The 22,561-nt window shown below is 38.7% G+C and overlaps 1 protein-coding gene across 4 annotated transcripts in view; it reads left to right on the top strand.

Moving 5' to 3' along the window:
• LOC150108248 (protein turtle-like) overlaps nt 1-22,561 on the top strand; it is a 1,021,857-nt gene that overhangs the window by 469,231 nt on the left and 530,065 nt on the right. For all 4 annotated transcript variants that reach the window (XR_016548124.1, XM_090390663.1, XM_090390666.1 and 1 more), the window contains exon 11: nt 21,111-21,173. Coding sequence is in view for 3 of the 4 variants with exons in the window: in XM_090390663.1 (XP_090246789.1) it covers nt 21,111-21,173 (63 nt within the window). In the remaining variant the exon portion in view is untranslated. The remainder of the gene's footprint in view (nt 1-21,110; nt 21,174-22,561) is intronic.

Raw genomic sequence — 22,561 nt, 5'->3', positions numbered from 1 at the left:
CCGCTTGAGATAAGTTTTTTGAAATAATTCATAGTTATAATTGTGTGTGTGTGTGTTCGTGAGTAAGAGTTGCTATAAAAGTTATGCACTTGGAGTGTTATTAGTGTGTGGGATGTTTTAAGTATATTTACAAATTCTTTGAAATTAGAGTTTAACGTAGTAACCAGCAAAGGAAAGATGGCAGTGGCTTAGTCCATGCAGAATTCAATTTCAATTTCAGTCGTTTTGTGAAATGTGCGGTGTGCTATATGTATTCTTTTGATTATGTAGATAAATTATGGATATTTAAAGCAAATGGAAGGAAGGTGTGTGTGTGCAAAGTGTGAGCCAAATGAGGACTTCTTGAGTTTCTAATATGTTGATAACTGCAAGTGTTAGTAGCAAGAATGCTGCGAAGAGGATGAGTGCTCATCTGATAGAAAAGGACAGTGTAAAAGAGCATTGGAAAAATGTTAAAAAAGTTTTGAAAAAGAGAACAAGCAATCTGAGAAACTTAACAATTGATAGTAAGAAAGACGAAAGTGCTGCAAATGCGGTGGAAGTTAAAAAACAAAGTGCACTTAAAGTTAAAGATAGGTGCAAGGTTCAAAAATTCAAAAGAATGAATGAGATCGAAAGTCTGACACAGGGTTCAAAATTTCAAAAATTCAAAAGAATGTATGAGATCAAAAGTCTGACACAAGGTTCAAAATTTCGAAAATTCAAAAGAGTGAATGAGATCAAAAGTCTGACACAAGGTTCAAAATTTCGAAAATTCAAAAGAGTGAATGAGATCAAAAGTCTGACACAAGGTTTGAAAATTCAAAAGAATGAATCAGATCAAAAGTGTGACACAAAGTTTGAAAGATGAGTTGATTAAAATGTGGCAAGAGATGAAATGGATGCAAAGTTAATTCGAGATATGTATGGAAGAGTGAAAATGATGAAAACAAATAATGTTGACATAAAAGAGGTAACAAAAGAACCAGAGTGTATGGTGATTCAATTATTAAAGGTGTGCTGGACGAGAGGATGTATAAAGTTTGTTTTACTGGAGGTGATTGATTCATTAGATATGAGAAGTAAGTGAGCAAAAGAGTTGGTAGTTGTAATAGGTGCAGATGACTTGACTGCAGCAAAAAAAATAAGTCATATTGAATATCAGGAGGTTGTTGAGAAAGATAAATGAGAATAGTGTGATAGGAAAGGTAGTAAGCATATTACATAGGTATGACAGTGGTAAGATGAGGCGGAGAGAAAGGATTATGATTATGATATGTTAGCAGAAATGTGTGAGGAGAAAGGAGTGCAGTTTGCTAATGTGTGGAATGAGTTTGAAGGATGAAGTGAACTGTATAGAAGTGATGGACTGCATTTGAGTGGTTTTGGTGTGAGTCACTTGGAGAAGACTGCTGCTGCTGGAAGGTAGAGAAGTGGTACAGTGAATGAATCTGATCAAGTGCTAAGTGATGTGGAAGAATGAGAGAGTAAGACAGGAGAGATTGAAGAGGTGATTGTGAATGAAGAAGTGATCGGCATGAGAATAGAGAATGAGAGAACAGATGTGCAAGACAGACAGGGAAACGGGGAGGCTCAGGGTGGACAACACAGCGTGAGAAAAGTAGATGCTCAAAGAGGATGTGAATGCATGTGTAGACAAAAAGGGAAGGGGATGACCTGGAATAAAGGGAAACAGTTAGATATGAAGAAGGTTCAAAGATGAAGAAGGAGAAAAAGAAATGGCTTGAGTTAAGCAAGAAGTCAAATCAGTGTCAAATAAGTTCTGACTTGCTCATTCTTGTTTTTTTTTTTTTCATTCTCAGTGACGGAGTTTTCCAGGGCATCGATTGTCTCTTTGTTTCTGGATCATACTGGAAAATCCGCATCTCATCACATGTGATGATCTTCTCCTGCAAGTCTGCATTGAAGGGCACCCATTTTCAGTCAGTGGATGAGGTAAAGGAGAAAACAGCAGCGCTACTGAAGCAGATAACACCTGATGATTTGCAGCAGTGCTTCCAACAAGGGAAAATTCATATGCAACAGTGTATAGATAAAGGAGGGGAGTATGTTGAAGGGGATAACAATTAAGTTGTACAATTGTAATAATAAACTACATTTTTGCAACTAGTCTCATCATTTAATAGCTACACCTTGTATACTTTGATTAGGCCATACATGGACTACTGTGCACAGATTTTCACCTGGTTTTCCAAAGGATGAAGAGATGTTGGAAAGGGTCCAGAGGTAACTTTCTAAGGCAGTTTCTGATCTCTGGAATGTCGAATATGAGGAAAGGTTGAGAAGATGCAATTTACAGAGCCTAGTGGATAGGAGGAAGAGAGCTGATATGATCTGATATGAGACCTATAAATTAGTAAGGGGTAGTTATAGGATCAATGTTGGATATGTTTTACAGCAAACGGTGGGAGACTAGGAGAGAACTAGAGGTCAACCCTGGAACCTGTATAAGGAGGGTGTGAGCAGGGGAGTGAGAAGCAGGTTTTTTGCATGCAGAGTTGTGAATGATTGGAATGCCTTGCCTGAGAGTGTGGTGTCTGCAGAGAATTTGAGTGTGTTTATTGCACTGTATGATGAGCTGTGTGTATGACAAAAGGAACTCCTAGATGAGTCTTTGACTCCATGTGATCTTGGGATAATAATAATAATAATAATCCTATACTCAAGCATAAGTGTATATATTAAGTATCTTCATGATTGGTCTGATTGTGTATAGAAGTTGTTTACTTCAAATCCGTTGCAAAAACATTATAGGAAGTCTGCCTTCCACTAATGAAACTTAATAAAGGTCAAAACTGGTCTTAATGATTTCCCCATAATGTTTTTTTCATTGTTTGCTTCATTCTTGACTCGTCATGACGATACTTCACACTTACACTTATGCTTCAGTATAGGATTAAAACAACAGTCTGCGCGGTTAGCCTAGTGGCTTTGCGCTTTGCAACCATGACTGGGAAAGGAGTGTCCCAGGTTTGATTCCTGTCGAAGACGTGAGGAATTTGAGGATCTTTCTCAGCCATAGCCAAGTTAGCCGGTCTTGGGTGCGGGCAGTAGGGTTTTTTCCGCCAGTTTATCTGGCGTTTTTCATCCCGCAAACAGGCTCCATGAACATACGCTGCTACAGTCAAAAATATACCCCCCCCCCCAGCATCAGGCTAGGCGACAAGTTGGTTGGGAGTGGTCCTAACAAGAAGTTGCATCTAAGTAACATGCGGCCCCTGCATAGGAAGCGGGAATAACACGTAGTGAAAGAAGATGGGATTAAAACAAAAATATAATTTCTTGTCAAGTATAATTTACATCTCTAGTGATTTGCCATTATGAAAGATTACATAAAGTACATATAAAAGGTATTAAATCTGCATTAATTACATCATCCAGAAAAATCCTATCAAGCCAGGAAAAATCCTATCAAGCCAGGAAAAATCCTTGTGAGTGTCACTTAATAAGCAGCAAATAGAGGAAAGAATGATTATGGATGGTTGATGTTAGTTGATGATGATGGTAGATTAGTAACTAATGCAGAAGATATAGTTGAATTATTCAGTGAGCAGTTTATCAGGATATATCATCCTGTTGAAGGTGACATCATGAGGAGCAGAGTGTAGAGGGTATGGTGAAGGAAGGATTGATGATGAGTTAGTAGGAGGAGAATGAGGGATTAAAGAAACTTGATGTTAATAAGTAGTAGGACTTAATTGTGTATCACCATGTGTTTGGAAGGAATGCCCTATGGAATTAACAGAACCATTGGCACACTTATTTAACATGAGTCTTGCAATAGGGCAAGTCTCCCAGTGAAGTGACAAATTAGGAAAAATTGTTTCACTTCACGAAAGTGGGGGGGAATAAGACTAATGCTAAAAATTATAGGCCAATCTGTGTGTTTCGAGAAGCATTTGTTAGAGAGGTTGGTAAGGGCTAGGATTCAGAAATGGGTTGATAGTAGCAATATTCACTATGATGATCAGCACAAATTTATTAAGAGAGGTCATAGTTTAGCAATCTGCTTACATATTACAATAAGATAACAAATTTACTGGCTAAGGGAGATGTAAACACACCATCCAAAAAATTATGGAATGTTGAGTAAAACTGCTGGAATATGGTTGTGGATGTTTGAAGTGGGTGTTTAATGCATCTGTAGCATTCTATATTCTCTATTACAGGTACAACCATGGGTCGTAAAAGTGATGTTCTGAGTGACAAAAGGGTGCCATTGTTTTTTTTTTGGACAAAAATATGGACATCCCTTGCAATAGGTGGAAGTTTGTTAGTCCAAAGTTTGTTGGAGTGTCTGAATCCGCAATCAGTAGTGTCCATTTACAGTGGAAGGAAGTATGGAAGCTATCACCATAGGTGGAGAAACTGGGTAGAAGCTGGACAAATCAGGATCGTAGGCATTTGAGATGACTAGCAACAGCTGAACATTTCCAGACTTGTCAAGAACTGCTTCAACAGTACAATGCTAGACCCATAAACCAGTTTCAGAATGAACACTATAGAGAAAACTGCATGGGTTAGGCATTTTCAGTCATGTTGCCCAGATGTGTCCTGAGTTAACAACTGTCCAGAAGAAAAATCGCCTTTGCTTGGGCTAAACAGCATAGTCACTAGACCATTGATTAGCGGGGACAAATAATATGGACTGATGAATCCAGATTCTGTTTGTATTCCAATGATAGCCTCTCCAGCAGAAGGCTGGAAAAGCATTTAACCCCGAATGTGTCCAAATAGCTATGCAAAAAGGAGGTTGGCAGTATCATGTTTTGAGGATGTATTTCAAGTGCTGGAGTTGGCCCATTCATTCATTCAGGTGTCCATTCGCATGAAATCCATGGATTATCTGACAGTTTTAAATAATGAAGTATTGCCACTTGTCCAGTTTTTGGAACAAGAAAGATTCATAGTGGATCCTGACTTTCAAGATGAAAATTCTTGTGTTCATCAAGCTAGAATTGTGCTGCATTAGTTTGCAAATCATGAAAAAGACATCCCACATCTCAATTGGCTAACCAATTTACCCAATCTGAATGTTACTGAAGAAAATCTGAGACATGTTTGAAAGGGCTTTAAACCTTTCATCTACACCGTGCAAATTTATTGGAATTGAGGTATCTTTTAAGCATGGAGTGGAATAAACTTAATACACATGTGATAATGAGTCATGATGACAGCATGCCAGAAAAAATCCAAGCTGTAATTAATGCAGGTGGTGATATAACTCCATATTAAGGAATAAAGTTTGCATTCCATAATGTTTTGTCTGGTGTTTATATAATAAAGTGGTATACTTGGATTTTTCAAGCCTTTGTGGATTGCCATATGACAAGCTGGTAAGTAAACTAAACAAATGGGACTGAAAAAGAGACTAGTGTGTTGGCTGTCAGGTATCAGTAGGTTGTATATGAGGGAATGGTATACTAAAAGAGGAAGATCACTAGCAGCATAATGCAGGGATCTGTCTTGGAGCCATTATTGTTAATTTACATCTTAATATTGGGAACAGGATTATGCAGTTGTTTGCCGATGATGCATTGCAAACTATGAGAAGTAGAGTAGATGTGTGGCCTTGCAGGAGGATCTCAATAGATTATGTAATCGGGAAGTGAACAGAGCTGTCAATTTAATGTTGCAAAGTGCAAGGTCTTGAAATTTGATGGACAAGGTTGCAATGCAGAGTATACTATTAATGGAGAAATTTTGAAATAAGTGGAAGAGATGAGAGATATGGGTGTGATGGTGGACAGAGCTTAAAGTTTAGGGGTCACATTGCTAAAATTGTAAGACCATTACAACAGATTTTGGTAATGATGAGGAGGACCTTGACAAGCAGAAACAAAGAGGTTATGGTTTCCTTGTATGTGGCCCACATGAATTATTTACAGATTTGGTTGCCTGGTTTTGAAGGGGATGGGGATATTATTATTATTATTACATGACGCCTCCAGGGAGTACAAAGACTCATCGAGAGAGGGTACCTACTCTACAGCTCTGTCTCCACCACTCATTTCACCTACTACAACAAACTGCAACTACCTTCATCATCTATACAAACAGCATCTACTGCTGACCACCACTAGTATTTCCAAAGACAATCACAAACATCGTGCCCATGGCAGGATTCGAACCCACAGCCTTTTGGCTGGAGAGCAGATGCGCTAACCACTTGGTCAACCAGGCCAGCAACCAGGCAACATATATTAGAGAGGGATGGAAAGAAGATTCATTAAGTCAATGTTGGCTCTCTGGAAAGTGGGATATGAAAACAGATTGAAGGAATGCAATTTGCAGAATGAGAGGGATATGATTGAGAAATATAAATTAGTGAATGGTTGTTACCAGATTAATTTGGAGGAAATTTTTTATAGAGTAGAGTGGGTGATGTGAGGCCATTTCTGGAAGCTGTATAAGGAAAGGATAAGCAAGGGTGTGAGGAGCAGGTTTTTCGCTTGGAGAATGGTTGGCAGGAGGAATGCATTGCCTGAAAGTGTAGTGAGTGTAGAACTTATGAATGAGTTTAAGATACAGTTAGATTATCTCTTTGCAATGAAGCATAGACCACCCAGAATGAGTCTTTTGACTCATTGGAGGTCTGATGTTAATAATAATATTCCCACCAGTTGTATACTTTGCATCCCATCTTTGTTTCCTGAATTTTAACATCTTTCCATTTTCAAAAAGTGAACTGGTAATCCTACTTACTATTCCATTTATCCACTTTATTCAAGTTCTCGTGCAACAACATTTACACTACTCATAGTTTTTCACAACTTTACATCATCTGCAAACAACTGCATATCAACACTTAAATCTTTCCCATATTATTAACACACAATTAAACAGCAGCACTCCCAAAACCCATGCTGTCCATGAAAGAGAATGCTTTTGTTGCCAACAGCAGCTTTCTTTTGGTCCTCATTTACCCTTTGATCATTACAAATGCACTGAGTGCATGTGTTGGTATAGTTTCTTTAGCGTTACTAACACTGAGCGTGTTTCCATAATTTGTTGGTAGTATTAATAATGCTCTGAACATGTTTCCATAAACTTTTTGGTTCTGTAATTGTTGTAACCATGCTAAACACGTTTATGATTTAGTTTTCTTTTTTAGTTTTAGCGTACACATACAGTAGATGGCAATAGTTCCCTGTGAGAAAAGAAATTTGCTTACTTCGCTAGAAACAAAATTGTTGAAGGACACACGTGATGTAAAAAAACAGCTTTGACATTGGGTTTGCAGAAGTTCAAGATGTCTGCCACGTTATTTACAAGAGATTCTGATAGTGAATTAGATGAGGAATATATCGAAGAATTCTTTTTAGATGTAAATGATGACAATGATGTTGATGTCTCATTTTAGAATTCTGATAATCATGAAGACAGTAGTGGTTTGTCTCAAGCTAGGAGATGGTGCCATATACTGGATAGATGGTATGTTTATGTTGTGCTTGCTTTCTTTTATGGAAACGCCTGGTATTTTTCAAGATGTCCTGTAAGTAATTTCTCATTGGAACTGTTTGAATTATATTTTGATGAAGATATAATGAACATTTTAGTTGAGGAAACAAACATCAAAGCTATGTGGTTCATTGCCACTACAATCATCAAAAGTTTTCTCGTTGTTTTTGTTGGAAAGACACAGACAGCAGTGAACTGAAGGTGTTTTTAGCATTATTACTATTTCTAGACAAAGTTCAGAAATCAGAAGTAAAATGGTATTGGTCTAATAAAAGGTTGATCAAAACACCATTCTTTTCAGAAGTGATGTTTGGATGTAGGTATTCCTTGATGATGAAATTTTTACACTTTGCCAACAAGGATTCTGATTATCCCAAACCACAACTAAAAAAAAATAGCATTTTTTTGGACTCTCTGAAAGAGAAGTTCCAGGAAGTCCACACCAGAACAAGATATTTGTGTTGATGAAAGCTTTATTTTATTCAAGGACCAACTTGGTTGGAAACAGTACGTGTAGCTGAAGCATTCCTGTTTCGGTTTGAAATGCTTTGAACTTTGTAAATCATCTAGTGGCTATGTATATGAACTGATAGTTTATACAGGTAAAGGCATTCAGGTATGCAATTTACTACCTATTGCTGCTTTTGGTACATGAATTGTTGTTACCTTAGCACTTCACTGCTGAATAAGTAGTACTGCATTACCTTATATCAGTGGTTCCCAACCTTTTATCACTTGCATACTCCTTTTAAACCCATTTCTATAAATTGTACCCCTTGTTTTTAAAATAGCTGTTTTTAAATACTGACACTTTTGTTCAGTGCCTATCTTAATGTAAATAGTTTACTTTACTTGTTTTTCCGCCATTACTGATTATTTTTGTGTAATCCTGAATGGCCCAGCACATACCCCCGGTTGGGAACTGATGCCTTAGATAATTATTTCAACAGTCCCGAGCTTGCAGATTACTTAGTTACCAAGAAAAATGATGTTGAAAGTTTATTTTTCACTTGGTTAGAGTATAATAAATTTAGTTTAATCCTTTATCCAAGTGTGAACAAACAAAGTTTGCGCCTGAAAGTATCTTCAGGACTAGGGCAAGGTGATACAACACCAGGGCAACTCGTTGCAAAGGTGTAGCAAGCTACCAACACTCCTGTCTCAGTATCTCCTTTAATGCAAAACACATCTCCTTGCAGATATGTCTCATGTTATGCATTAAGGGAAGGGCCACTACCCAGACTAGTTTCGACCTTTATTGAGGTCTCTTCAGTGGGAGCCAGGCCCAAGCTGAGATACTAGGCAGAAGCATTCGTAGGTCATCTCTACCTATAGGAGTTGCCAAATGGTGTGCCACCCTTTTTTAATAAATTACTCTGGATTTAGAGAAAGATGTTGAAAGTTTATTTTTCACTTGGTTAGAGTATAATAAATTTAGTTTAATCCTAAATTAGTGACAGTGACAATTAAATCAATGACAATGTCATTGATATAAAGGTTAAACAATATAGGTCCCAGTACTGAGCCCTGTGTATTTCCTCACATACCTCCTACTCGCTTACCATCACTGTTTCACTCCACCCTTCCTACTATACTGAAGTTATGTTTGATATCACATTCACAAGGATGCAATACCTTTACAAATAGAATAGCTCATTTAATATCTCAACTGTATCCTCTGTTGTGGTTATCATTCTGCTGTTTTCACCAACCAGTATCAGTCATCCTTCCATAATTATTCTTTCTTCTACTGGCCATGTATCAATTAAAAAAAAAGATTTTTTTTTTAATCTCATTAGCTAACTACTACTCATGCAAGATTTTTGTTACCATTACCAAGTGAATCACCCTCATTTTATCTGCCTCTATATTGTGTTCTTCTTCCAAAATGTCTGCAAGCCTCTTCATTCATCCATTTCTCACCTACTGTATTTAAACTTCTAATTCTTGGAATGCATTCAGACATTACTTCTGCTAGATAGTTCTTGAGTAAGGGCCAAGTTCGTTGATCTCCTTTTCATCCAGTTCTTAATTCCATGATACAACTGCAAGCAGTGTGTATCTTCTGTGCAGGAACATTCCCTTCATTCATGATGCTCGCCTACATTGACAAGCTCATGTACCCTACTTTCTTGCTCCTCCACATCACCTCTTACTTCTTTCGGTCTCAGAGGAAGTAAGAGGTGATGTGGCTCACATCAAAATCATTTAAATGTATGCCATCTGTTATATACAGTCCCACCTATCCCTCAAATTCATCCCACACTTGCAAAATGCACTTCATTCTCCTCACACAGCTCTGCTGGCATACCATTCACAGCCTTCACTCTCCATCTCAACTCATCACTATCATACCTGAGCTTCACTTGACTACCTTTCCATCACACTGTTATCTTTTATTCTCCTCAACAGCCTCCTGATATCAATTCTCATATTCTTCTTTTTCCCAACCAAATCATTGTTCCTACTACCACTACCAACTCTTTAGCTTGCTTTCTCCTCATATTCAGTGCTTCAGTAATTCTGCTCATTCTCCCTCTGTGGGAATATATGTAGCTTTGCTGATGACAGTGCACTCTATTCATTCAACAAACTCTGCAATGCACAGACATCCTAAGCTTCAAGTTCTGTAACAATGTCTTAAATGCTGATCTCCACTCCATTCTTCAGAATGATGAAGATAATCTAGATACTTTCAATGCTACTAAAATGCAGCCTTGACTTCTTTCTTTGCAAAGCTAGATCTCATTTTACCTTCCCTTATCTTTAATACATACTGATCTAATATTACTTATCTTTAATGTAAAAATCATCAGACAGAATCAGATCTCTCTTCTTGTACTGAAATTTCCTCTAGCCATTTTGGAAACACATCACATAAATAACTCTGACTCTGAAAACTAAGTATCCTTTTCTGCTCAAAACCTAACCCTCCTATCAAGTTACTAACTCTGTACAAATTCCAGATCTACCAAGCCTTAAACTACTGTTCTCATGATTGAGGTGGTACACTAAAATTCTTCCTAAAAACTCTTTCACTATCCAGATGAGGTTGATTTGGCTTATATATTCTCCTTCTATAACCTGCTCACTTCAATCATTTCAGGGATGGTCTGTTTCAGCTCTGTCTTTTCTTCAGTATTTCCATGGATGCCTGATCCATTGAGCTGGCATCCATTGTGCCTGTTGAAACACAAGCAACAGCTTTCAAACATCCTTTTACATTCCAGCTGCAAATGAACTGAACCTGTGTCTCCTCTTCCTCTCTTATTCCATTTACCTCTGTTCTCTGTAAGAGCCTTCTCACGTTCTTCAACAACCACCCCTCCAATATTTCAAGAAAAATATCAATAAGTTCCTTCTTTTCCAACTATGACTTACATTCTATACACAACTCTTATTTATATAGGTTTGGCTTTCTCCTGTTTGTGCAATTGATATATAATATAAAAATGTAGTCAAAGACTTTTGATATGGGAGTTTATCACTGTCACACATAGTACTCATCAAACCAAGATAACTTAAACTTTTTCATTTTCCACTGCATTCTCAGTCATTTCCACTTTCAGGCAAAAAACTTGTTCCTTATTCCTGTGCTTGTATCCTCCTTATGCAACTTCTAAGGATAACTTCTTGTTCCATTTTTATCTCTATCTGCTGTATGAAAAAATATCTTCTACATTAATCTAGTACAAATCTTTTAATCCTATCATATCATGCTTCAATCATATATCTCCCCTATTCAACAGGCTCTGCAAATTCCCTCTATTTTTATAATATTCCTCATTCTTAATACCTGACATCACCTCGGTTACTCTTCTCTGGAGCCATTCCAAAAAATATCTCTATTATGGAAAACCAGGTAACCAAATTCATTTTAGTAACATTATGGAGACTACAACTGTGTTAGGAATAATTACTTTAATTTCCTTATGTTTGATCTTCATATCAAGGTATAATCATCTGGAGTATATATATATATATATATATATATATATATATATATATATATATATATATATATATATATATATATATATATATATATATATATATATATATATATATATATACTCTATACTATAAAATGATAAGCTGAAATTGGAAACGGATGTGACGTCGGCTTGAAACAGATGTAGACTGTAACGTTTTTGTGTAATGTTTTTATGTAACTTTTTTGTAACGTTTTGTTCAAGTTCTTTGAAACGATTTGAAACTCAGGGCTACCCTGAGTGTTGAGTCTTCAAAATTTGAGTCATCGGAATTCAAGGAGAACCTGCCTACCAGTCCGGAACATGGGGGGGGGGGGGCAGAGCCCCTTCGTGTGTATATATATACAAAGACAGGCTATATTACATTTCTAACAGTAATATAAAGTGACAATGATTTAATCAACCATTATTCCACTAGTCTTACCTCTAGTGAAAAATATTTGCACACAGTCCATAATCTGCTTAAGATTTGTGTAGAACAGTAATCTCTTCACTTCTATATGTGTCAGTACTTTCCTCATCATTACCATAATTCTTTCCTTATTCTAGCAGTGTGGCCCTAAATTTGAGGTCCTTGTTTATCAGGTCCTTGTCTGTCATTATTGCATTCCTCATTCTCCTTCACCTCCAAGGTACCTACCCCACTCATCCTTGCTTTGCAAAATTCAAAACCTTATTCTTCTCTACATTGAACTGCTAATTCCAATCATCAAACTACAAATTCAGTATGTGTTCTAATCTGTTCAAACCCTCCTGTAAAGAGAGAAATTTGCTTCACTTTTCATAGTTCTCCCCAACTTTGCATCATCGGCAAGTATAGTGAGTTTTTTTTGTGATACTGCCTTCTCTCCCATATGTAGCTTACTAAAAACCTATCATACATGCACACTCCTATCAAACTCGCTACTTAAGTTAGCATAACTGTTTATTGATTTCTTGTGTGAGAAGTGAGTTCATACTGTGTGAAAATGGTATATGTACAGAATATAGAGTACATGTAAACAACTAAAGCAAGCAGAGTATGAGAAACATTATCTTATTATATTTCCATCTGCAGTATTTTGATTAGAAATGAATGTATTAGAATATATTTGTATTAGCCAATTAGTCGTTTTAGGCTAATTGGCTAATACAAAGTTGATCATATAAATAAATTGTTGGACTGCAAATACTGTATATTTATATAATTTCTGGTGCATTGCCATAGTTAAGGATGTGTTTGGGAGAAGGATGCTTCCCAGTAAAATCTTCAATAATTTATATTTGTAAGCAGTGTCTTGAAGATATTTCTTGTTTAAAAAATAGCTGTCCAGTGTTAAAAATTAGTTTAATATAATATTTTGTAAAAATAGATTTGCAAATTAGAAAAATCTTTCTCCCTCCCCACTCCTAAAAAATGCTTTCTTATTTTAAGAAGATTCTGCAATGAGTTTTCAACCCCCCCATTATTTATGGACCATTTATTACGTCTTAGCGAAGGCATTTGACAGGGTACCACATGATAAGCTGACATTTAAGTTGCAGCACATGGGTCTGGATGTCAGATTGGTCAACTGGATTCAGGATTGGCTGTCCGATAAATATCAGAGAATTGGGTATGGTGGGGCAGTTTCGAGGGAGCAAAGGGTTACAAGTGGGGTCCCACAGGGATTAGTACTGGGACCTATATGGTTTAACCTTTATATCAATGACATTGTCAGTGGAGTGCAAGAGGGATATTCAGTTGTTTGCAGATGATGCGAAGCTGGGAAGAATTATTAGTAATAGTGCAGACGGAAGCCCTGCAAGAGGTTGAAAGTTTATTTTTCACTTGGTTAGAGTATAATAAATTTAGTTTAATCCTTTATCCAAGTGTGAGCAAACAAAGTTTGCGCCTGAAAGTATCTTCAGGACTGGGGTAAGGTGGTACAACACCAGGACAACTCGTTGCAAAGGTGGAGCAAGCTACCAACACTCCTATCTCAGTATCTCCTATAATGCAAAACACATCTCCTTGCGAATATGTCTAATGTTATGCATTAAGGGAAGGGCCACTACCCAGACTAGTTTCGACCTTTATTGAGGTAGAATGGGAGTTCATGTCTCTCATCATTGGCCTTTGGAGAATAAAGCATGCTGAGGATCAGCAGACAGTAAGAGAGGAGGATAATGCAAGATAGAGTAGGATAGTAGGAGGTAAAAGAGGCCTCAATCAACCTGTTTAGCCGTTTTAGGCTAATTGGTCTGTAACACAATCTCAATTTATCTGTTCAAAAAAAAGATTAACCATAAAATTTTGTCTAAAGTTCGCATATAAATTTATTCAATTTAATGATTTAAATCAGGTGTCTATGGAGGATATCCGTTGACCTTGTTTTGGAATAGTATTTTACAGTTTAAATGTTTGTTCGTAATTTTTGTTACTAAGCATAATATCCTTATTTGTATTCTGGATAATTTAAATTTACTGCTGTTGTTGAAAATCTAAGGACTTATGGTCCAAACTGGATATATAAATTTACCATAATTTTTTTTTTTTTTTTTCGAGCTTAAGGTCTGGTAAGTTGAAATGAATAAGAACGTTTTGAAGAACTTGCAGACCTGGTACCATTGGGACTTAAAATGGGGGTAGAATCTGGCCCGGGAGATGCCGCTCACAGGGAGCGGCACCGCCTCGCTGTAAGCCTTCGCAGCCCGGTTCTTAGATCTACCCCCCTTATTTGGAGTAAGAGAATCCGTGCCAGCGAAAGCTTTGTGGCGAGGAAGGATAGAATAGTTATTACTTTTCCCATGGAGAGTTAGGTGGGGTTTTGTAGATTCTAAAGATATATACAGGGCTTGATGCGTCCCTGTATGAGAAAGCATATTTTCGGTGGTTTGCAGTATTTGTTCACAAATTTAAAGCCTCCTAGTAAATGTCTCTCTTGCGCAAGAAATTTAGGTAGATAGAAAAAAAAACCTTTCCTTATTCTTGTGTACATTAAATTTGCGTCCTGTACCTGGGATTTTTTCCATACCTTCCAGATGTGATACTTTAAGATGTTAATTAAGAAGATAGTGAACTTTTGGGTCTTGTTGACCGGTGGATGGAATTGTGGACATACGACCTCTTCTAGTGACAGCATCAGGATTCCCAATGCTGTGCTCAGTCTTTGCCAGATGCGTTGGGCTGGTGGGAAAAAATAAAAAAAATGCTCCACCGTTTTCACGCCTTGGCAGACATCACAGAAGGGGTCGCACGGACTGGGTACATACATGGATTTAACCTGTTTCACCGGGAGCCGCCCGTAGGCTATTCGCCAGGCGAGATCCCGATGAAAAGGCTGTCCCCAGCTATTTTTCTAAAATAGCTGGGGACAGCCTAAATGTTTCTAAAAAGAATTTCGTTGTTGGTTCTGAGATTTGGTGTATCACGCCTGGAGAATTGGAAGAAATCCCAGCATAGTCCGTGATCCCAAAGAGGGGGAGGAAAAATCCTATAAAATATCTAATGAGGAGGCCTGAAGTGTGGTTTGAGTTTAAGGCCTTCCGTACGGTTTTGAATGGCTTTTGAGATCGGGCAGAGCGTACCCCCCCTTCTTCATGTTTTAGTTGAAGGTATTCTTTTTTTACCTCGTGTTTTTTCTCATTCCAGAAGAAGTCTATGAGTTTTTTTGATAATTGATTTTCTTGTAGCAGTGTGATGCCTGTGATGTTGACTGTGTGCATCAGCATTGGGGTAATGATTGTTCTTATTACTGTGGCTCTGCCATAAAAGGAGAAAAAGGTTGGTTTGAACAGCTTTATCCTTTCCATGCGTGTTTCCTGTAATTTTTGAGTTGGTAATGCTAGGGTCTCAGAAAACAGAACGCCTAGTATTGTTAGGGGCTGCATATGCAGCGTTAAACCGTAGGGAATTCCAGTGTTATGGAAATTTCCAAAACTTTTGATTTTAGTTTTTTGTGCGTTAACTCGGAGACCACTGACTATGCTGAAGTTTTGCAATATGTCAAGATAGATGCAGATGGACTCAGAATCTCTGAGTGTAGCCACTACATCGTCTGCATATGCCACTATTTTGCATTGTCTGGAGACTTGGGGCAGTGGAATACTGTTAATTGCGGGGGTGTTCTCAGTTCTGTTGATGAGGGGTTCTAATGCTAGAGAAAAGAGGAGGGGCTTAGCGGGAAGCCTTGCCTAACCCCTCTCTTTATGCGGATCGGTTCTGTCAGAAACCCATTAATAGACAGTTGTGTCGAGTCCTCCCCGTACATATTTTTAATTGTACGCCGAAGTCTCGGGCCCACACCTATTTTTTTGAAGGTGTCCTGCAAGTACATGTGGTTGACGCTGTCAAACGCTTTTTCCAGATCTGTGGAGAGAAGTGCCAGGGGGTATTTTTTTTCCTTGGCCAGTCTGATTAGGTCTCTTAACAAGAAGAGATTAAATTCCATGGATCTACCCGGGATTCCATAGACCTGTGAGCTTGTTATTATATTTTCTATTCCACCCTTAATGCGTGTGCAGATAATTTTTGCGAAAATCTTGTAGTCTAAGTTGGTTAAGGAGATCGGACGCCAGTTATTTGACAAAGTCCGATCTCGGTCTTTCTTGGGAATAAAGATTGTATAGCTCTTAACGAATTCCTCGGGGATGTTTCCCGAAGTGAGGAATTCGTTGAAGATGTTTACTAATACTGGCAGTGCAAAATCCCAGATAGATCTATAGAATTCTATCCCTACTCCATCTAGCCCTGGGGTCTTTTTTGTCTTCATTGTTTTGCACGTTGCTTTTATTTCTGCCGCAGTTATCGGCCTGTCATGCAGGCCAATATCCCATGCCCTGCTGGTCAGAGAAGATGCCGAGATACTGCTGATGAAAATGACGGAGTATTTCATGGATTGAGTTTAGAATCTGGCCCTTCTCTTCGATCTGGTAAATCGTTCTCTCGTCATTTGCCACCACCCGTTGTTGATTGTAGAATGCGGCGGAAGGCGTTTCCAAATTTCTGAGATAGAGTCTCGTTCGGAAGTCGAGGTCCTCGACTCTATGCTGCTGCTCTTGCTGCAGCTCTATTTCTACTTGTCTGATAAGACCTCTGCAGGGAACTCCGCTCCGTTCGTTTATCCGGTACCAGCCGAGTTCCCTATGGAGATCCCTCAGCCGTTTACGTTGTTGGTAGGCCCTTTCACGTCCACAGTTTTGAAACAGTTCCTTAGCCTGCCACTTGAAGCGCAGCCAGTTTTCCCAGTCCCATTTGGTGTTTGTCCATCTGTCACAAAGGTTCTGTAGCTGGTCGCTAAAAAGACTGGGAAAGGTAGGAGGGAGCCTCCAAGGACCTCTGGCTGTTTCCATAACCTCTGGGAGTGTGATTTTGAATATGGCCATTTTGTGGTCTGTTGACATGTTGTGTACTGCAGTGTGATGTATCCTCTGAACATGTTGTTCCAAGTTTTGAGATACGTATATCTAGTCTCGTCGATATCTGGCCACGGCACCACGTTGTCTCTACTTTGGATGGGTTATTCCGCCTCCAGACATCGATGAGATCAAAGTTTACACAACATCGTTTTAAGGCGGTAATGCTGCCAGGTCTGGTATTTGCATTCCCGCTCACTTTGTCTAAACGTGTGTCTTCCACACAATTCCAATCTCCGGCTACTATGAGGTGGTCTGCTCCCAGGAGATAGTTTTCAAGGGCAGAGAAGAAACCACTTCTGTGGTATGGGTTGTTCGGGGCGTAAACTGCAACAAGCCGGATGGTACGGCCACCGTACTTCCAGTCCACCGCTACTAGACGTCCTGTGGCGTCTTTCTGGACATTGAAGAACCCCCCCCCACGCTTGGGGGGCGAATTAGTATCTCCACCCCTCGTGAGTGCGCATTCCCGAAGCACCAGTAGCTGGTGACCGGGTAGCTTCTCGAGAAGTTCTCCATGTCCCAATGCTTATAAAAATGGGTTTCTTGTATCAGGAGGATATTAATTTTGTGCGTTAACATGAGCCTCCAGACAGCGCTTTGCGCAAAAGGGTTGCGTAGTCCGTTAGTGTTTAAAGTGGCAATTTTAAATTCCATGTCGATGTTTAGAAGAAGGGGGGTTGTTATCTGTTCGTGGGTCTACATAAACCACATCCGATTCTCCATCGTAGCTGTTTGGACTTTTTGCTTCGAGATCAATACAGAGGTTGCCTAGAAAGTCCATATCCATGTCGCTACAAGAGTCCATTCTGTGGATATGTGGTTGGGGTTCTTCAGGTTGGTCCGCTACCGGGGGTAGGTTTCCTGGCATTGTTACGGCCTCATCGAAGGTCTCTGTGCCTGTTGCTCCACATTGGCCTATAATTTGGGAGTTATCCATTTCGTCCTCCGATGACAGTAGGCTGCTTTGTTTAGCTTTTTTCTTTTCCTCTGTCTCTATGTCTCTTGTGCGCTTTGTTGGAGCGCTGATCATGACCATTTCTTCCTCCTTTCTGTGTGTATCAATTTTCCCATCTCGTTGTTGGGGTTTTTTTACTTCGTGTGGCGGGTTTTCTTGGGTATTTTACCCGCTGGGATTTTTGTGAAGGCTGTGTTCTCCGCTGTTCCCCCTCTTGCAGCCTGTTGGGGGAGCTTCAGGAAATCGTTCCCTGATAAAGCCTCAGGTTTACCGATGGGTGTAGCCCTGACTGGTGTTATGGTCTCTCCAGTTACTTCTCCCTGTGTCCTGCGTGGGCATGTGTCAACTTTGTGAGTCGAGTCCCCACATTTAAAACACGGTTCTGTGCAGCTTTCTAGTTTTGTGCTTCGGTGATCTGCAATTTCTACATTGTGTTCTCGGGCATTATGCCCCGAGTTGTTCACCAGAGTTACATTGAAAGCACAATCTTTTAACACCTGGGTAATTGACCATAACCCTGGTTTGGCCCAAGTAAACGAAGTTGGGAACTTCTTTCTCCATATCTATCTGGATTTCTACTTCTCCTGTTTTCCAGCCTTTGAATTCTTCGTCCTCTACCACTTTGATATCATAAATTTTCCCCCATTTACCAAGGAATTTCCTGATGTCGGCTTTGTTTTCCAGGTATTCCAGAGGAAACCTGTCTAATTTTAATGTTTTGCGTAGGGTCCCTACTACAAAAGGCCTGATTGTTTGTCCTGAACATGGGAAACCGTTTAATAGTTTCCTTCTTGTTTGGTCGTCTTTGACCACTATTTGAAATCCCCCCCGGGTAAGGTGTGAAACCGTATATGTTCTCTGCCCCTACTTCGTTAATTAGCGCTCTCGCTAACGCCCGCTTCTGTATGGACTGGTTGACCTCGATACCGAGAGTCCTAGTTCTGGGCAGCAAGGATGTCATTGTTAATGTGAAATCCTAACTACTATTGATAGGAAAAAAAAGAGAGATGTTAGCAAGGGCCAAAGTCGAGGAACGCTGAGCATTCCTCGTCAGTAAATACTCTCCAAACAAAGGAAGTACCAGAAGGAAAAGACAGAAAAAAGCAAGGTCTTACCAACACTGGAGTATTTCTATGGAACAGGTGCATGAAGCTCTCAAATCCGTCCGCGCAATCTGGATCTCCTAGTCGACTGCAGGTCGAAAGGATACTACTTTTGCCTCCGGCTGGAATCAGCTGCTTTCTGCTGTTGTCACAGTGATCCTTACAGGTAGTGCAACTACAGAGCGTCTCTTCTGCTATACTTGACCTTGAACCTAGCCTTGAGGTCTCTTCAGTGGGAGCCAGGCCCAAGTGGAGATACCAGGCAGAAGCATTAGCAGGTCATCTCTACCTATAGGAGTTGCCAAATGGTGTGCCACCCATTTTTAATAAATTACTCTGGATTTAGAGAAAGATGTTGAAAGTTTATTTTACACTTGGTTAGAGTATAATAAATTTAGTTTAATCCTTTATCCAAGTGTGAGCAAACAAAGTTTGCACCTGTAAGTATCTTCAGGACTGGGGTAAGGTGGTACAACACCAGGGAAACTCGTTGCAAAGGTGGAGCAAGATACCTGGGTAGTAGCCCTTCCATTACATAACATTAGACATATCCGCAAGGAGATGTGTTTTGCATTATAGGAGATACTGAGATAGGAGTGTTGGTAGCTTGCTCCACCTTTGCAACGATTTGCCCGGGTGTTGTACCACCTTACCCCAGTCCTGAAGATACTTTCAGGCACAAACTTTGTTTGCTCACACTTGGATAAAGGGTTAAACTAAATTTATTATGCCCTGCAAGAGGATTTGAATAAGCTAGATGGATGGGGAAATGAATGGGGATGTTGGTTTAATGCAGCAAAATGTAAGGTTTTGAGGTTTGGGAAACATCGATGGGACACTACATACTCTATGGGAGGAGTTATACTGGAGGAAGTAGAGGAGATAAGAGATCTGGGGTTGATGATTGATGGAAACCTGAAATTCAAGGGACATATTGCAAAGGTGGTGAAGGTAACACAGAGGATTGCTGCAATGCTGCAATAAGGAGAAGGACGCTGACCTGTAGAGATAAAACAGATATCATTCCATTCTATAAGACCCTGATCAGACCACACTTAGACTATTGTTCTCAGATTTGGTCCCCAGGATTTGAAGGGGATAAATTAACTGTGGAAAGGGTACAAAGGCAGATAACAAAGATGGTTTCAGGACTATACAATGCCAATCCTCATAACTATGAGAATCGGCTGAGGGAATGTGGACTGCAGAGTTTGGTGGATAGAAGAGGAGAGGTGATATGATTGAGTCTTTTAAACTGTTGGTTACAGGGTTGACACCGGGGAGTTCTTTCGCTTGATTGAACAGTGGGAGGGAGTGATGACAAGAGGCCATCCCTGGAAGTTACGAAAGGAAACTGTGAGCAAGAGGGTGTGGAGTCGTTTCTATGCATGGAGGGTGGTTGAGCCATGGAATGTATTGCCTGATGGAGTGTTGAGAGTGAGAATGGTCAATGAGTTTAAGGAGTTGTATGATAGACTTTATGTTTCTTGTGGGCGGGGGGAACCTCCCCTTGATGAGTCTTGATAGACTTTGTGTTTCTTAGAAAGGACCTAACATGATGATTCTTTTGACTCCATGGAGGTCTGAATAATAATAATAATAATAATAATAATAATTTTGAGAAGGAAGTTCTGTACTCATATACCTAAACCAAGTCCATCTATGAAGAATGATATTTTAGCCTTTGAATGCTTAGTTGTTTGTTGAATTGCTTTTTTAATAAGATTAATATAAAAATTAATAAATTATTGTTCTGTGAATTGCATTTTCACTTAATTGTTGTTCAGTGAGTTTTCTTTTGATGAATTTTTTTCATCAAAAAAAATTTTGATGAATGATCCTTTGTCAATTATTTTGAATTATGTTGTGCAGAAGTTTAATTGGGGTGCTCAGAATTATATTCAGTCCAGAAGATGGTTCTAATATTAGCATCAAATCATAACAAAATGATTATTGTATTGATTTGTTTACTAGAAAATTTAAGATGGCTATCTCTTTGTAATGTATTCCAGCCTTAAAAAAAAATAAGTGAAATAAATAAGCAGTACAACATTGCCATTGCTTATCATTTAAATTTAAAAAATAAGAAAAATATTTGATGACCTAAATTATGACATCAAGATGTTTGAAGAGCCATTTATTCCATTCTTTTTAAAGATGTGTGTGTATATATGCATATATTACTATCATACTTTTTTTGTTGTTTTGTTTTTATTTTAGCTATGGAATATCCAATATCAACAACTTATTCAAATGGAGTAACAACAGTTGAAAAACCCGTAGGTAAGAATTTCATCTTTTGAATTTCACTTGTTATAATTAAATTATTTTGGAATAGCAAAAACAGGAGGTAAATGAGTCGTATAGGGTAATGACTGTGCCATGCTCTTAGTGGACTTTTTCAGAGACCTTTAATACAAAGCAACATAGAAGTTTAGGCTACTAACAGTGATGAATAAAATTCAGTTCAGCAAACAATAATTCGTTGAAAAAGAATTTACCAAAAATGATTAAAAAAAATAATAATAATTAAGCAACATATTTCACTAGAAGATTAATTCATCAAATAATAGTCATTCCAAATTATAGTTCATCAAAGAAAATTTACTGAAATGTGAAGTGAAAGATAGGAGTGTTGGTATCTTGCTCCACCTTTGCAAGGAGTTGCCCGGTGTTGTACCACTTTACCCCAGTCCTGAAGATACTTTCAGGCGCAAACTTTGTTTGCACACATTTGGACAAAGGATTAAACTAAATTTATTATACTCTAACCAAGTGAAAAATAAACTTTCAACATCTTTCTCTAAATCCAGAGTAATTTATTAAAAAAGGGTGGCACACCATTTGGCAACTCCTATAGGTAGAGATGACCTGCTAATGCTTCTGCCTGGTATCTCCACATTGGACTCTGAATAGAATGCAAATGGCGGCTCGCGTATTAGTTCAGTGCGATAGTTTTGAATGATAAATGATATATATAGAGGTAAGCGTTCTTCATTTTCTGAAATTTCATATGCTATTGATTTGTACATTTAGCTAATCGCTCAATATTGCTGGCAATCCTTTTCATCTGCAATATCCTCTACAAAATTTCTGCTGGCAGGTCTCAAGACCTGCGGGATTTCTAATTGCGATCATAAGCAATTTTCCAATCACTACCTACTAGATATAACAACAAATAAAACAGACATGGATAATATTACTGATCTGCTAGAGCATCTAAACAAAGAACAAGCATTAAAATTGTTTAAATTACTGCTTAAAAAATTTGATACTGAATGGCCAGGTTTCCTAAACCTGTACACACAGCCAGAAGAATCCGATGATATGGACGGCAAAGTGGAAGAGGTCAATGACACATCCATCTCCCTGCCCGAGAGCCTCAGTCAGACGGTCTTCACAGGAGAACAGACGGGCAAGAGACGTAGAATCGTGGATGATCATGTGGAAAACAAAACTCCCTCACAAACAGTCCCAGAAAAAAAGGGAAAAGGTCCCTCCGGTAATTCTCCGTGAAAAGGAAAAATGGACCACAGTTGCAAGAAACCTAAGAGAACATCAAATTGGATACTCCTGGGCCAAAAACACCGACGAAGGTGTAAAAATTCAACCAACAACAGTGACAGACTACAGAGGAATAACAAAAATGATGGATAACAACAAACTACAGT

Source organism: Typopeltis vanoorti, chromosome 3 (assembly GCF_054136105.1).
Source record: "Typopeltis vanoorti isolate ZY-2024b chromosome 3, IOZ_Tvanoo_1.0, whole genome shotgun sequence".
Classification (NCBI taxonomy): domain Eukaryota; kingdom Metazoa; phylum Arthropoda; class Arachnida; order Uropygi; family Thelyphonidae; genus Typopeltis; species Typopeltis vanoorti.
The sequence above is the reverse complement of the archived record's forward strand: the minus strand, read 5'-3'. Positions and strand labels throughout refer to the sequence as shown.